At 38.8% G+C, this 18,019-nt stretch overlaps 1 protein-coding gene across 4 annotated transcripts in view; it reads right to left on the bottom strand.

Moving 5' to 3' along the window:
• Positions 1-18,019, bottom strand: part of RAB3IP (RAB3A interacting protein) — a 58,005-nt gene that overhangs the window by 24,491 nt on the left and 15,495 nt on the right. Inside the window, exons 2-5 of one of the 4 annotated variants that reach the window (XM_081082399.1) lie at positions 14,648-14,923; positions 13,664-13,922; positions 4,506-4,544; positions 637-732 (exon numbers count right to left, since the gene is read on the bottom strand). In XM_081082399.1, the coding sequence (XP_080938525.1) occupies positions 637-732; positions 4,506-4,544; positions 13,664-13,922; positions 14,648-14,898 (645 nt within the window). In that variant the 5' untranslated portion in view covers positions 14,899-14,923. The remainder of the gene's footprint in view (positions 1-636; positions 733-4,505; positions 4,545-13,663; positions 13,923-14,647; positions 14,924-18,019) is intronic. The other 3 variants (XM_081082400.1, XM_081082401.1, XM_081082402.1) reach the window with 3 other exon arrangements.

Here is an 18,019-nt window from a genome sequence, read left to right on the forward strand (position 1 = left end):
GCTAGAGATAAAAAGGTGTACCTTCTAAGAAGTATATGGCCCTAACCGGTTTGGCTTAGTGGATAGAGCATCGGCCTGCAGACTCAAGGGTCCCAGGTTCAATTCTGGTCAAGGGCATGTACCTTGGTTGCGGGTACACCCCCAGTGGGGAATGTGCAGGAAGCAGCTGATCGATGTTTCTCTCTCATCGATGTTTCTGACTCCCTATCCCTCTCCCTTCCTCTCTGTAAAAAATCAATAAAATATATATATTAGAAGTATATGTACCTCCTAACATTCCGCAAATCATCCAGTATCAGATATATTTCAAAGGTTTGCCATCTTTGTTGTAGAGTCATACAAAGTTACTCTAAAGCAGTCCCTAAGTATTTGATGAAAATCAAAATTAAATTTACCTCCTTTCTTTCCACATATCCATATTTAAACAACCTCATACTGGTAACCCATAGTGTTTTTTCATTTCACAGCATTTTAAGTTGCAGTCTCTATATTTCTTAAAAATTTTATTTTTTCTTAGAAGACTTATAAATATGTATAAAGTTACGCATATTTTTCCTCAAGATTCCCTCAAAAAACAACTCTATCAATATATAATAACCACGACTTTGCTTTTGGCCAAGACGTAAATAGACCAACCTCAAACAGACTAGCTGTGAGTTCCTCCAATTCCTGTCCAAGTTGATCACGTACTTTAGAAAGCCTCTCACACTCTTCATCTTTTAACTTCAGTTCCTGTGAGAAATTGATCATTTTATTTTGGGTTTCCAGAGTTTTAAGTCAGATTCAGCAGACTATATAATCTTTACTAATAAGATTACAAAATATTGATACTGTCCCCTCCTATAATATTCACACTAAAAATGTTTATTTAGCACTTGCTATGTGGAAGACAATGAGGCAAATCTAAAATTACAAATAACTCTAACTCACATATTAAATTTTCATGTTTCATAAACATCCAAAGATTAAATATTATATATTATGTGTGAAAATAAACAATTAAATGATTTCATTCTTTTTTCCTTTAACTTTTCTCTGAACATATTTATTTCCATCAAGCAAGCAATTTCTTCAACTATGCATATTCAATAAAAGTTCAACAGGTTTTTATACCCATTTTTGCTTTAAAAATTGTTTATATATAATTTTATGTAATATACCACAATTAGTCTAAAGTTTCCATCAGGAGACTATACCATTTAACACTACAATAAGAGACAAATGATGCATATTTAAAATTCAGAAGAATGTTAATAACAAAAATCACATCTTACATTTATACATAACTCCCAATAGGTCACAAAAAATGTTAGAAAATTTCTATATTAAGATGTTACAGTATGATTGTCAGATAGGTACAAGACTTATCGGAATGTTCACTTAGTAAGTTATATAATGTCTAATCCAGTGGTAGCCAAGCTTTGAGACCTCACAGACCACCAGTGGCGACCACTGGTCTAATCACTGGGGTCTACATGTGAAACTAATATATTGTATATCAACTATAATTGAAAAATAAAAAATGATGTAAATGTAAAAAATTTTAAGATGTTACTAATATGCAATTTTATGTTGCCCTAAATTAATCATTCAAATTTAGATATTAAAAAAAAAATCCAAGCTCCTTATATATTGGTCACAATTGAACTAATAAATAATGGCTTAGTTGTGTAATTATTGTGGTGGCAGCAAAGTTTTTGAATTTCCCAAGGACAACTCCTGAAAGCTAAATATACCAAATAGGATATCAGAAAAACCCAATGACTACATCTACACTAATACTAGACATATGTAAATTGACTGTGCCTTTGCAATGCCCCACAGCCAATCAGGAGTATGCAAATTAACCCAACAAAGCTGGTGGGCCTGTGGGCAGCACACACGCGCTGCAGGCACCGAGTGGCCAGGGGCGGGGGCTGGGCGGGACACTTGTGTCATCACCAATGACACAGGTATTTTTCACTGCCCCAGCTGCTCCAGGCCTCTGGGCAGCGTGGCAAGGCAGAAAGGTGGCTCCGGCCAGAGCGAAGGCAGTGCCAGCAGCCAGGGGAAGGAAGGCCCACACTTGCACGAATCTTCATGCATTGGGCCTCTAGTCTTCAATAAAAGTAGGTAAAAGAGAATCCCCTCAAAGCTTAGACTATGAGGGAATGTGGCTGCACTGCCAACACTGCAGGATCAGCAACTCTGTGAAAGGGAGCAACAGGAAGTAAATGGGACTGCAGAGGTACCCTGCAAAATCTCAGAACCCGAAAAATCATTGTAAATACCCCTAAAGCAAAGGATTCTACCATTGGTGGAAACTGGAAGAACAGACTGAGAACAAATGGGGAAAAGGGAAAGGTTTTCTCAGGCTCCATATTGCAGGTGAGTGCAAAAATCTGTCCTGAGGCAGCAAACAGTCCTACTGTGAAGCTCTACACTCTCAGCTCTCTCAAGGCATCCAGAAGAGAAACCCTTCCAGGACACAGCACCACGCTAAGGGAAAATCTCGTGTTATCTGAAACCAAACTGCAGGGCAGGAACAATGGAGATAGAGGAAAGTTAAGATATTAAAGGAGGAAGGTCAGGGCAACGTTCCAAAGGAAACAGACCACAGAAAATACTATGAAAATATATCTTATGATGTAATGTTAAGGCTGCAAGGCTCACAGAGGCACTGGGCTAGAGGAGAAAACCTTGAATAAGGCTTACTTCTGAGAGAAGTGGCTACACAGATACACCAATAACAATAGAAGGGAAAGCCCTGAACGTAAAACTAAGAAAGTTATCCTGGTTTATCCTACTCCTTCACAGGAACCTCCTTCCCATATTCCAGAAAAATCCAATTCATTGAAACATGGAAAACAGACAAAAACCTGTTAAGTTCTCATTATAAAAAAGTTAAACACAAAGCCAAGTCACCTATAAGGGAAAGAAAATCAGGATGGTATTAAACATCAACAGCATTTTATATTAGAAAACAATGCAATAACATATTTAAGATACTAAAAAAAAAAGTGAGATGAAGATTTTTATTTTTTTATTTTTTTATTGATTTTAGAGAGAGAGGAAGGGAGAGGGAGAGATAGAAACATCGATGAGAGTGAAACATTGATTGGCTGCCTCCTGCACGCCCCCTACAACCGAGGCATGTGCCCTGACTGGGAATTGAACCAGAGACCTCCTGGTGCATGGGATAATGCTCAATCCACTGAGCCACACCACCAGGCAAGATGAAGATTTTAAATCCAGCCAAAGTGTCCTGAAAGTGTAATGTCAGAGACAAAGAGTTATACACCTGTACAACTTTAGAGAATATCTCTCCCAGAGCATGCCTGAGTGGTCAAGTGGAGAATGAGTTTCAGATAATCAAGAAAAAAATGAAGAATATTTAATGTTAAAGACTGAGGATAAGCAGTAAGTATATTTAATTATAGAACTACAACTAAAAGATGCGGATATCAAGAGAATGAAAACACGAGAAAATATCTGCAAAAGACATATCTGATAAAGATGTTTGTCCAAAATATACAAAGAATTATTAAAACTCAATAATAAGAAAATGAACAACCTGGTTACAAAATGGCGAAAGATCTGAACAGACACCTCATCAAAAAAGACATACAGAGGGCAAGTAAACATATGGAAAAAAAATGTTCCAAATCATATGAAATCAGGGAAATGAGAATTAAAATGAGTACCACCAAAAACCGGAACACAGACAATGCTAAATGCTGGCAAGGATGGGGAGCAACAGGGACTCTCATTCATTGCTGGTGGGAATGCAAAATGGTACAGCCACTGTGGAAGACAATTCAAGTTTTTATAAAATTAAACATACTCTTTTTAAAAAATATACATAAGACTATTTATTGCAACAGTGATTGGTATGGGAAAATATTAGAAATAACCCAGATACCTATTAATAAGGAAGTAGTTAAATAAATTACAGTAATCCATACAATGAAATGGGTTCAATTTCAGGATTGGGGTTATGGTTAATGTGAATGCTGAGAGAAAATAGTCAAGATAGCTTAAGTAAAAAATTCAAGATGTGAATAGTGCTTACATACCTTTACATATTTCAATGGTAATATTTAGTTTCGTGCATACAGAAAGCCTTTAAGGAAATACATAAGAACTTCCTAACCAGGTTGTCTCTGGGAAGGTAACTGGCTGATTGACAGACCGAAAGCAATCTGACAAAAACTAAACACATCTTAATATACAACCCAGCAACCACACTCCTTGATATTAAACCAAAGGAGCTGAAAACTTATGTCCACACAAAAATCTGCACTTGAATGTTTATATATTCATAACTGCAAAAACTGGGAAGCAACCAAAATATAGGTGAATGGATAAAAAATTCAGTAGGCAAATGAATAAACTGTGGTGGTACAACCAGATAAAGGAATATTACTCAGGACTAAAAGAAAATGAGCTACCAAACCATGAAAAGGCATGGAAGAAAATAAATGATGTTACCATATTTAAAAACCCAATCTGAAAAGGCTACTTACTGTATGATTCCAACTGTATGACATTCTGGAAAAGCAAAACTATGGAGACAGTCAAAAGATCAACGGTTAGCCGGGTTTAGAGGGTAGGAGGGATAAGTAGAGCACAGAGGATTTTTAGGGCAGTGAAACTATTCTGGATGATACTGGAATGGTAGCTCCATGTCACTGTACATTTGCTAAAATTCACAGATGTACAACACCAAGAGTAAACCTAATGTAAATACAGAACTTTGGGAAATGATGATGTGTCAATGTAGGTTCATCAGTTGTAACACCAAAAACTCTGGTGCAGAATGTGGATAATGGAGGAGGTTGTGTGTGTGTTGGGACGGGATTTTATCGGAACTCTGTAATTCCCTCTCAATTTTTCTGTAAACCTTAAACTGCTCTAAAAAATAAAGTGTTTGTTTTTTGTTTGTTTTGTTTTTTAATGGGGCTAGCTCTAGCCAGTGGTGAAAGCACTGGCCCATGCACTGAAGGGTTGCAGGTTCAATTCCTGGTCAAGGGCATGTACATGGTGGGGGTGAGTGCAGGAGGCAACAAATCCATATCTCTATCTCTATCCTCAGGTGAGGATTAACAATAAATAAATAAATAAAATGGGAATAAAGCTGACAAAACAATTATATAAATGTTATAAGCTTCAGAAATGTAAAAGTAATACACACAAACAAAAAACAGGAGAACGATTAAACTAAATTCAGAACATCTTAAATATTAACTGGGAGTAAAGAGATATAAATCACTTTGAGGCTCACAAATCAATTAGTATAAACCTAAACATGTTTAACACCATAGAGATTAACATTATCTTAACTACAATTTAATTATACAAGAAAAAAAAACAGTAACTAGATAATTTCAGTATTTTTCAAGGTACGGAACAAAGGCAGTAGCTAAAGAAGGGCTAGGAGATATTTATATCTTCAATTAAAGGTAACAACTAGAGTGGAAATCAAACCTTCTAAAATACCAAAAAGGAAAAGAGGAGGAGGAGGTCACACACACACACAAAATGGAGCACATAGTGAAAAGACATTTGAAAGCCATGTAACAGAAACATGCCCAAATATAGCACGTTTACCAATAAATGCAAGTGGGCATAACTCACCTATTAAAATTATTTTCAGACTAGAGGCCCGGTGCACAACATTCGTGCACTTGGCTGGGGGGGGGGGGGGGTTGTCCCTCAGACCAGCCTGCACGCCCCGTTAGCAGTCCGGCAGCCCTTGGGGAATGTCCGATTGACAGCTTAGGCCTGCTCCTCGCAGTCGGACATCTATAGCTGCGGTGGAGACAGGAAAGGCTCCCGCCACCGCTGCTGCACTCGCCAGCTGTCAGCCCGGCTTGTGGCTCAGCAGCACTCCCCCTATGGGAGCGCACTGACCAAGAGGGGGCAGCTCCTGCGTTGAGCATCTGCCCCCTGGTGGTCAGTGTGCGTCATAGCGACTGGTCATTCCGCCATTTGGTAGATTTGCATATTACCCTTTTATTATACAGGATTAGCTAAAAAAGCAAAAATCTCTCTGTTCTCTATACAAGAGACATACATAAAACTAAGTGATTCAGACAGTAAAGATATAAGAATATAAAAAGTATACTAAAAATATAATACAAATAAAAGAGGGCTGTCAATCTTGATAACAGAAAAGGCAGAATACAGGTCAAAATCATTAGAGACAAAGGAAACTTAATAATGCTAAAGACTACAATGAAAAAGAAAGCTTTAAAATACTCCCAAATAAATAAATACTACTAAATATAGAAGTAGACTTAAACAAACAGAAGGAAGGATATACTACATTCTTGAAAAGAAAAATATCATAAAGGTGCCAATTTTCCCTGAGTTAATTTATAAATCTATAAAAGCATAAATTTAATATCAGGTTCTTTTAAACTCTAACATTTTACTATTTTGTAAGTATATATGAGAACTAAGTCAATTCATTCAACTTTTCCTACTAGGTAGGCACTATGGTACTCCTTCAGAATACAAAACCAAGTAAGATACTATCCCTTGAGAAGCTTTCAATCTATTAGAGCAATACATATGTCATTCATGAAAGCAAATTCTTGAATCACTTCCTAGTCTACTAAAGTGGCATAAACCTCACCCTAATACTAAAGACCCTTTACATGTGCTCAATTTCCTTTTTCAGAGTTATTTCCCTTGGTCCACACAGTAAAGCTAGAACTAAATTGGTCTATTCATTCTTTATTATTGTTGACAGAATCACAGATGTCCCCCATTTGCTCCCCCTGCACCCTCATCTACCCCCAGCCCCGGCCTTCTCAGGTCTTCACCACACAAATATGTGTGTCCATGGGCTATGCATATATGCATATAAGTTCTCTGGTTAATCTCTTCATGTCTCACCACACCCTTTCCCTCTGAGCTCTCTCAGTCTGTTCCATGCATCCATGCCTCTGGAGCTATTCTGTTCATCAGTTTATTATGTTCATTAGATTCCACATATAAGTGAGATCATGTGTTATTTGTCTTTCTCTGACTGGCTTATTTCACTTAGCATGATATTCTCCATGTCCATCCATGCTGTCTTAAAGGGTAAGAGATCCTTCTTTTTTACAGCTGCATAGTATTCCATTGTGTAAATGTACCACATCTTTTTTATCTACTCATCTACTGATGAGCACTTGTTCTGTTTCCAGTTCTTAGCTATTGTAAATAGTACTGCTATGAACATAGGAGGGTTTCTCTGGATAAATTCTCGGAAGTGGAATCGCTGGGTCAAACAGCAGTTCCATTTTTAATTTTTTAATAAATTTCATACTATTTTCCATAGTGGCTGCACCAATCTGCATTCCCACGAGCAGTGTACTAGAGTTCCAGTTTCTCCACATCCTCGCCAGCACTTGTTGTTTGTTGATTCATTCTTGTTTCATTCCCCAAACTGATCCCATCCAGCTGGGCTAACCCTTTCCCTATAAATGTCTGCCTACCTTCTTTCTATGCTTCAAGGTCCAACTTAACCTACCTAATGAAGTCAAATTTGTATCGCATGTCAATGTATAACTCAAAATTAGGGGAACATTACCATGTATACATGTGTTTTCTCCCCAACTAGAAACATCTTAAGGACAAAGTTTAAAAAAATTTTATTTTTACCCTCTATAAGGCTCATATAATGCCATGAATACTCTGGTTTCACAAGTAATATCTCTATCATAAAAACCCCGTGGTCGTGACACCATCAGAAATAAAATTACAATGTCCGAGATTAAAAAAATACATCGTATAGGATTAGTAGAGTAGATATTGCAGAAGAAAATACTTACATTGAAGACATAGCAATAGGAACTATCCACAATGAAACAGAGGGGAAAATATTTTTTTTAATGAATAGAGTACCAGTTAGGTGTGGGACAACTTTAAGCAGTCCAATGTTCATGTAAAAGGAGTCCAAAGGAGAGGAAAGAGATTTTGAGGAAATAATGGCCAAAATTTCTCAAATTCTATAAAATTTAACCTATGGGTTCAAGAAGTTCAACAAGTCCCAAGCACAAGAAACCTAAAGAAAACTATACCAAAATATAACATACTCAAATTGCTTATCCTATATAATAAAGGGTGTCCCAAAATTCACGCAAGAAGTAATTTTGGGAGAGAACCAAGATGGCGGCATAGGTTAACGCCGGAGTTTGCTGCTTTGAACAACTACTTCAAAAGTGAAACTAAAAGACGGAACGGACATCACCCAGAACCACTGGAACGCTGGCTGAGTGGAAGTCCTACAACTAGGAGGAAAGAGAAACGCATACCGACACTCAGAGGAGGCGCAGTGCTGAAGTCAAATTCTGAGGTGCGGAGTGCGTGGAGCGGGCTGGCGGCGGAGGGCGCGGTTGGCGTTTTCAATCGGGGGAGGGAGTCGCAGACTCTGAGCTCCAGATCCGGGCGAGTCTTTAGGGACCCAGACTCAAATGGGAGAAGTGGGACTGCCTGGCTTGGGTCAGAGCGAGTGCAGCTTTCTCTCCGAGCTTTGCAGCGGGTGCTGGGACTCAGAGAGGCAGAGCCCCTGGGGACAGGACTGAGAGCCGCCATAACTGCTCTCTCAGGCCCACCCTGTTGATCCTGTGCGACCTGCCCCGCCCAAGCCCTGCACACAGGCATTTGCCGGATAGCCTCAGGCAAACGCCAGATTAGCACCTCCCTAGAGGACAGAAGTTCTCTCACTGCTGACACAGCTGATTCTCATAGCCACTTGGCCTGGAGGTCAAACCCTCCCTGGAATTAGCTACAACAATCAAGATTTAACTATAAGACTGCGAACAAAGACCACTAGTGGGTGCACCAAGGAAGCATAACAAAATGCGGAGACAAAGAAACAGGACAAAATTGTCAATGGAAGATCTAGAGTTCAGAACCACACTTTTAAGGTCTCTCAAGAACTGTTTAGAAGCCGCCGATAAACTTAATGAGATCTACAAGAAAACTAATGAGACCCTCGATGTTATATTGGGGAACCAACTAGAAATTAAGCATACACTGACTGAAATAAAGAATATTATACAGACTCCCGACAGCAGAACAGAGGAGCGCAAGAATCAAGTCAATGATTTGAAATGCGAGGAAGCAAAAAACACCCAACCGGAAAAGCAAAATGAAAAAAGAATCCAAAAATGCGAGGATAGTGTAAGGAGCCTCTGGCACAGCTTCAGGCGTACCAACATCAGAATTATAGGGGTGCCAGAAGATGAGAGAGAGCAAGATATTGAAAACCTATTTGAAGAAATAATGACAGAAAACTTCCCTCACCTGGTGAAAGAAATGGACTTACAGGTCCAAGAAGCGCGGAGAACCCCAAACAAAAGGAATCCAAAGAGGACCACACCAAGACACATCATAATTAAAATGCCAAGAGCAAAAGACAAAGAGAGAATCCTAAAAGCAGCAAGAGAAAGAAACTCAGTTACCTACAAGGGAATACCCATACGACTGTCAGCTGATTTCTCAACAGAAACTTTGCAGGCCAGAAGGGAGTGGCAAGAAATATTCAAAGTGATGAATACCAAGAACCTACAACCAAGATTACTTTATCCAGCAAAGCTATCATTCAGAATTGAAGGTCAGATAAAGAGCTTCACAGATAAGGAAAAGCTAAAGGAGTTCATCACCACCAAACCAGGATTATATGAAATGCTGAAAGGTATCCTTTAAGAAGAGGAAGAGGAAGAAAAAGGTAAAGATACAAATTATGAACAACAAATATGCATCTATCAACAAGTGAATCTAAGAATCAAGTGAATAAATAATCCGATGAACAGAATGAACTGGTGATTATAATAGAATCAGGGACATAGAAAGGGAATGGACTGACTATTCTTGGGGGGGTAACGGGTGTGGGAGATGCGGAAAGAGACTGGACAAAAATCGTGCACCTATGGATGAGGACAGTGGGTGGGGAGTGAGGGCGGAGGGTGGGGCGGGAACTGGGAGGAGGGGAGTTATGGGGGGAAAAAAGAGGAACAAATGTAATAATCTGAACAATAAAGATTTAATTAAAAAAAAGAAGTAATTTTGATAGAAAACACAAGTTTATAATTAAAAACTGTAAATTTTTTATTGATTCATAAAGTATACAGTATAGGGTTATGTATGGAATAGCATATCAGGTAAATGGCCTCCAGAGCTTTGCTGGCACATATGCACTCTTTTGTTGAAATTTTCCATGACCATTTTGCATAAATGTGGCTGAATTTCAATGAGGCTCATTTTCATCTTGATGGCTTGGTTAATCGACAAAATTGTCGCATTTGGGGTTCAGAAAATCCACAAGTTATTGTTGAGAAACAAATGCATCCACAATGTGTCACTGTTTGGTGCGGATTTTAGGCTGGAAGCATCATGGGACCATTCTTCTTCGAAAATGCGGCTGCTCAGGCAATAACAAAAGAGTGTGTATGTGCATAACCCTATATGTATACTCTATGAATCAAGAAAAAATTTACAATTTTTAATTATAAACCTGTGTTTTCTATCAAAATTACTTTATGCGTGAATTTTGGGACACCCTTTAAAAGGCTAATATGCAAATCGATCAAATGGCAGAACTGGTCGCTATGATGCCCACTGACCAACAGGGGGCAACACTCAACACAGGAGCTGTCCCCTGGTGGTAAGTGTGCTCCCACAGGAGGAGTGCCGCTCAGCCAGAAGCCCTGAGCCAGGCTCATGGCTGGCGAGTGCAGCAGCGGTGGCGGGAGCCTCTCCTGCCTCCACGGCAGTGCTAAGAATGTCCGACTGCCAGCTTCAGCCCGCTCCCCACAGAAGCAGGCCTAAACTGACAGTCAGACATCCCCCAAGGACTCCCAGACTGCAAGAGGGCGCAGGTTGGGCTGAGGGGACCCCCCCCCCAAGTGCACAAATTCTGTGCACCGGGCCTCTAGTCTATATATAAAAGGCTAATATGCAAAGTGTCCCCTCAGGAGTTCGACTGCTCGCTATGACATACGCTGACCACCAGGGAGCAGCACAGAACGAAGAAAGGCCCCGGCTGGCAACTAGAAGTCCCCAATCGGCCCTGATTGCCAGTCAGGCCTAGGGCCCTTACTCATGCACAAATTTCGTGCACCGGGCCTCTAGTAGCAATATAAAGAAGAATCTCACATTTTATGCAGTGGAACAAAGATAAGGATAACTGACTTCTGTGAGAAAAAATACAAGTAGAATATATTAAAGCAATATCTTTAAAGTACTAAAAGAAAAGACAATCAATCTAAAATTCTTTACTGAGTAAAAATATCTTTCAAAAACAAAGGTGACAAAAGACCTGTTCAGATATACAATAGCTAAAAATAATTATCACCAGCAAACACATGTAACAAAATTGTTAAAGGATATCTTTCAAGTAGGAAGAAAGTGACATAAGATAAAAATCTGGATCTACATGAAGAAATGAAGAATACTGGAAATCATACCTACATGAATATAAAAGATTCTTACTAATTTAAATCCCCTTAAAAATAATCATTTTGATTCACAGATTGCCATAATTTAACCCTGTGAGTGCCAACCAATATCCTAGGTACTATGCTAAAATTGCCAAGGCATTTTTGTTGATTTTACAGTAGATTAGGAAAAAAATTATGAATCCCAAGTAAATGAAGTTACACAGTCAAAAACTTAAGGAAACCTTTACTACATTTGTTTTCATCTTTAACATATATTGTTAGCTGATTGTATTATAAAATACTAGTAGAAAAAAAATTTGAACAAAACATATAATGCTAAAATAAAGTGCTCCCGGCACTTTTGGTGAAAGACAGGGTGAGCGTGATCATACTCCCCGGCACTCTAGGCGTTAATAAAATAATTATTAGTACTATCTTGTACTCTTCATAATAAAATTCACCATTTGTATGTGTTCACATGTCATTATTATTTCAATTACTGCAGCAATACCTCAAAATACAGCAAATTAAAGATTTCAAAAGGAATTACAACTTGAGCTAAGAAATTAGCAATCTGTTCTGATGAATTAGTAACCACAATGTGTTCTCAAAGATGAATATATATGCTCAACAGTTTACCTTTGCATACACTGTAATTTCACTTAATACTGTGTATTAAGACAACAGACTCAGATGGCAGAAGCCAAGTACAATCACACCTCAACATATCCCTTCTCTTTGTAAAAAGACTTAAAAGGCTATTGATTTTTCTTTCTGATAAAATATATTTTAACCAAAATGTTGTAACATACCTGTATTGCTATTTAACCATAGCCATTCATTAAAGAATTTATAAAGAAACATATATCCCAGGCATTGCACCATATTATGCCAGGAGCTGGGGATACAAAAATCTCCCTGGCTGGTGTTGCTTGGTGGTTAGAGTGTAAGTCCATGTACTGCAGGATACTGAGTTCAATTCCCAGTCAAGGGTACATACCTGGGTTACAGGTTCGATCCCCACCCTAATTGGGGCATGTGTAGGTCGGGGCACGTGCAGGAGGCAACCAATTGATGTGTCTCTCTCACATGGAAGTTTCCCTCTCTCCCCCTTCCTTCTTCCGACTCTCTCTAAAAATCAATAGAAAAATGTCCTTGAGTGAGGATTTACAACAATAACAAAATCAGTATTATGCTCTTAATAGACAAGTCTAATAGGAACAGGGTGGAAATATTTGTTTTTGAAATGTGATAATATGCTTGAAGTTATGCCTATAGAATGTTTGTTCTATCTTCTCAAGTATCTCAATGTAAAATGGTCCATTTTACCTAAGTTATCAAATTTATATAGAACTGTGCATATTATTCCTTTATTGTACTTTTGATGTCTGCAGGATCTGTAGTGATACCCTGTTTTATTTCTGCTACTGAATATAACCTATTTTCTATCTTTTTTTTAATCAATCCTGCTAGAGGTTTATCAATTTTATTGATCTTTAGAAAAAAACAGCACTTTGTTTCATTCATTTTTCTCTAGCTTTTCTGTTGTCAATTTCATTTATTTTTGCTTTTTATTATTTCCTTCCGTTTACTCTGGTTATGCTAATTTTTTTTTATATTCTTAAAGTGAGAGTATAGATTGTTGATTAGAGACTTCTTATTTTTTCTAATTATGATTTTTTAGTGCTATAAATTTCCCTCTGAAATTTAATTAGTCTCAGAAAAAGAATATGATATGGCAACAAGTTTGAGAATAAACAGCAGAAATTTTAAGACAACCAAGTGGAAAACAGAATTACCAAGAAAAGAAAATTTTCAAGGTAAGACAGAAAAATATTCAAACCCAGCTACAATATGATGGTAATATTCCTAAAACAATTCCTCAAAACAAAATGACTTGGACTGAATGACTTCAAGTAAATGACCATAAAGTCAGGCACATATAAGAAGCGACAACTGGATACATGGAACATAACCCACCAAATCTGCATTACAGATAATGCAAGACAGGGAGCAGGGATGTAGAGGAGAAAGAGTTTCAGAATCTGATTTTTCCAGTTAGTACTCTCAGATGAATTGCTTTACTACTCCATCAATTTCACAGATTCCTAAATGCTGCCCAACAGGAGCGGAGGCTGTGCACATGTGAAGGATAACTATAGAACCATCATAATTTCATTTGAGTTACCCCTCCATGGAAAAATGGTAATTTTGAATATAATGTATGAAAGAATATCTTTTTTGCTTACCCTCTGAGCTTTTGCAAGTTCTTCTTTCAATCTTTCATAGCCCTTTTCTCTGACTTCCAAAACAGATGGGCTTCGTAAACGGGACAGACTTTCTGTACTCAACCCGAATATATCATCACTGCCATCACAAGCTTCTGTTATAGTAGCACCCTGCAAAAACTCCCTCTCTGCACTACAGTTGTCCTTTCTCGTAGTTAATATCGCTAACCCAGCCGTTACTCCAGAGGTAGAACAAGGTGCTGGGTCTGTAACATGGATGCTGTAAAGGAGAGTTCAGGAAACATCAGCATGTGCTTAAATATAACTGGCATAAACACAGGTCTAGAAACGCTCAGGTCATAAACAAACTGGTCTATCCAATTTGGTAGCCACTATATTAGTTAACAGCATGTTCTCGGTCAAAGCTAACGTATTCTAAATCCTAATACCCACATGTGGCTAATGGCTATCACATTAGTACAGAAACAGAACATTTTCTTCATCACAGAAAGTTCTATTGGATAGTGCTACTCTGAACAGAGGTCAGCAAACAAAACAGGTTAAATCCAGCATGCTGCCTGTTTTCATAAGGCACACAAGCCAAAAATTATTTTTATATTTTCAAATGGTTGGGAAAAATCAAAATAATATTTTGTGGCACAAGAAAATTGTATGAAATTCAAAACTCGGTGCCCAAATATAAAGTTTTATTGGAGTTATTCATTTACATCATACTGCCTATGGCTGTTTTTGTACTTTAACAGCAGAGTTGAATAGTTACAATAGAAAATGGATAGCCCACAAAGCCTAAAATATATTGATTACCTGGCCCTTTCCATAAAGTTTGCTGACCCCTGATGTTGAGTATTAACATGTATTGCTCTTCATGAAAAGCTTATATGATTCAAGTTTTTGAAAACATTAAAACTTAAAATAAGGTAACCAAGCAAACTGTCCATTTGTTTAGTACAATACTCCAAAATAAGCATATTGATGATCTCCTACCTGATACCAGATATTTCCGTACAATTTAAACGTCTGGGGGATGAATATACAGGCTGTGTAGGAAGGTCGGAGACATCTAAGGCATTAGCCTGGATAGGGGCAGAGCATAAAGATGAAGGGAGAGGCCGGTAGATGACACCTGGTGAGGTAGTCGGCTCTTGAGCTCCTGATTCATACACGCCAAGAAGGTCCGGAGAAGTAGGTGAAGCAAGGTTTACTTCATGGAAGCCTTCCAAGGGGTCATTAGCCATAGTAAAAGCTTCATCATAAGATAACCTATTGTTAAAACAGAAAGCAGATAATTATTCTGAGATATTGTCACTTAAAATTAAATTACAATGTATAACTGTAAGTATTTAATGGTCCATTGTAAAGTATAAACTTACAATAAAAGAGGTAGCAAAGAAAAATAATTATAATCATTTAACATTTATTAAGTGACCTCAGAGTACAAATGCTACAAAAGGCTAACAATCTGATTTGGAATGAACTTGAGAGTGATAGCTAATATTGTTAAAGCGAGTAATAAGTAACAACGAGAAATAATTAAAATTTTGCCTGATATTTTTAACTTTGCTATCATATGACATTGGTTAGAATAAATAGAAGAGGCAGTAAAATATGTATATATAGAATGAGACAGACCTAAGTTCAACAATCTGTTCTATTCTGCTTCATACTGGCTATGTGACTTTGAATGAGTCAGTATTTTCTCTTGTTTATTTTGAAATCATTTCCAATTTAATAAGAGCTGCAGAGCTATTATATGCCTTTCACAAAGATTATAAAACTGTTAACATTTTGGAACCATTTAAGAATAGATTTCAGACATGATGCCCATTATCCCTTAATATCACACCGTATATATCCTAAGTACAAGGACAATCTCCTCTTTAACCACAAAACCATCATCAAAATCAGAAAGTTAATGTTGATCAATATTACCATCTAATCAATAGGCCCAATCAAATTTCACTGGCTATCCCAATAATGTCCTTTGTTGTCCTAGGATCTCATCCAGGATAATGTATGACATTTCTCTAAGCCTTAAATTTCTCCTCTGATGGGATGAGAATGGGGATAACAATATTTCCTCCCTTCTCCAAGTTGCTGTGAAGATTAAGGGAGACAATCCACATAAAATACCAGTGTGCTATGTATCTGGCACACAGTATGGCCTCAATAAACATTTGTCACCATAGTCAGCCACTAACAATAACATGTATGCTTCAGTTTCTCCATAAGCAAAAAACGTTTCCCATAGGAGAAACTAAGATGGCGGCATAGATAAACACTGGGAAATTGCTGCCTCCCACAACAACTTCAAAAAAAACAACATAAAGACAAAACGGACATCATCCAGAACTACAGGAAGGCTGGCTGAGTGGAAACTCTACAACTAGAAGGAAAGAAAAGCACGCTGAGAGACAGAGGAGCTGCGGAAGTAAAGTGCAGAGGTACGGAGCCTTGCGAGCGCAGAAAGGGGCTGGCACCTGAGGACGCGGCTGTCTTTTTGAATCGGGAGGGAGTCACAAGCTCCCGACTGCTCTGAACTCCGGTTCCGGGAAGTCTCTGGGGACCCAGGACTCAAACGGGGAGAAACTGGACTGTCTGGCAGCGGGCAGAACTCGGAACTTGAGGGCGGCTTTCCCTCAGAGGTGCTTGCAGCAATTACCCGGACACTGAGACACGGGGCCCCTTAGGGCACGGCTGAGAATCCGCCATAGCGGCTTGCTCCGCCCTTTGATTCCCTGAGACCCCGCCCCACCCAGGCTGCGGCAGAGGCTTTTGCATATGAATGCCCCGGCGCTTTGCAACCTGAAAATTACCTAAAAAGCTGCAGTTGGGCTAGACAGACCCAGAACTTCCAAGAGAAGGCCCAAGGCCCCACAGTGGCTTGCATTGCTTCACAGCTGAGCCTCATCAGGGCACCTCCAAACTCCAAAAAAGGAAGGGGAATCTGCAGTTCTCTTCGTAGCTCCTGCTGTGTAACCTCAGGCAGAGGCTAAATTAGCAGCTCCTTAGATCCAAGAGCCAGTGTACCCAGTTGTCAGAGGGGGACCATCCAGATTACAACTCCTCAGATCCATAAGGGCCACACTCAGGGTGCAGACTCAGTGAGCACCAAAACCCCACTGAAGCAAGTCTTGCCCCAGAAGGGTGTCTTCAGCACAGAAGTTCTCCCACTGCAGACACAGCTGATTCTCACTGCCAATTGGCCTGGAGGTCAATTCCTCCCAGTGATCCTACAACAATCAAGGCATAACTACAATAAGACTGTGCAAAAAGCCCACAAGGAGGTACACCAAGGGAGTCCACCTCAGGTAACTGGGGAGGCTGAGCCACTGGGCCCTACAGGACACCTAGCACACAAAACCACTCTACCAACACAGGGAAGCATAAAAAATGCGAAGACAAAGAAACAGGTCACAAATGACAGAAATGGAGGAAAGCAAACAACTGGATATAGAGTTCAAGGCCACATTTATAAGGTTTTTCAAGAATTATATGGAAACTGCCGATAAATTTAGTGAGACCCTCGATAAATCTAGTGAGACTCTCGAGGATATGAAAAAGGACCAACTAGAAATTAAGCATACACTGACTGAAATAAAGAATAATATACAGAGATCCAACAGCAGAAAAGAGGATCCCAAGAATCAAGTCAAAGATTTGAAATACAAAGAAACAAAAAAGACCCAACCAAAAAAGAAAAAAGATTCCAAAAATATGAAGATAGTGTAAGGAGCCTCTGGGACAACTTCAAGCATACCAACATCAGAATTATAGGGGTGCCAGAAGAAGAGAGAGGGCAAGATATTGAAAACCTATTTGAAGAAATAATGACAGAAAACTTCCCCTACCTGGTCAAAGAAATAGACTTACAAGTCCAGGAAGTGCAGAGAACCCCAAACAAAAGGAACCCAAAGAGGATCACACCAAGACACATCATAATTAAAATGCCAAGAGCAAAAGACAAAGAGAGAATCTTAAAAGCAGCAAGAGAAAGACAAACAGTTACCTACAAGGGAGTACCCATACGACTGTCAGCTGATTTCTCAACAGAAACCATGCAGGCCAGAAGAGAGTGGCAAGAAATATTCAAAGTGATGAATAGCAAGAACCTACAACCAAGATTACTTTATCCAGCAAAGCTATCATTCAGAATAGAAGGTCAGATAAAGAGCTTCACAGATAAGAAAACGCTAAAGGAGTTCATCACCACCAAACCAGCATTATATGAAATGCTGAAAGGTATTCTTTAAGAAGAGGAAGAAGAAAAAGGAACTCTTACCATTTGTCACAGCATGGATGGAACTGGAGAGCGGATAAATACCACATGATCTCACTCATTTGTGGAATATAATGAAC

Source organism: Myotis nattereri (genome assembly GCF_964212035.1).
Source record: "Myotis nattereri genome assembly, chromosome: 2".
Taxonomy (NCBI): domain Eukaryota; kingdom Metazoa; phylum Chordata; class Mammalia; order Chiroptera; family Vespertilionidae; genus Myotis; species Myotis nattereri.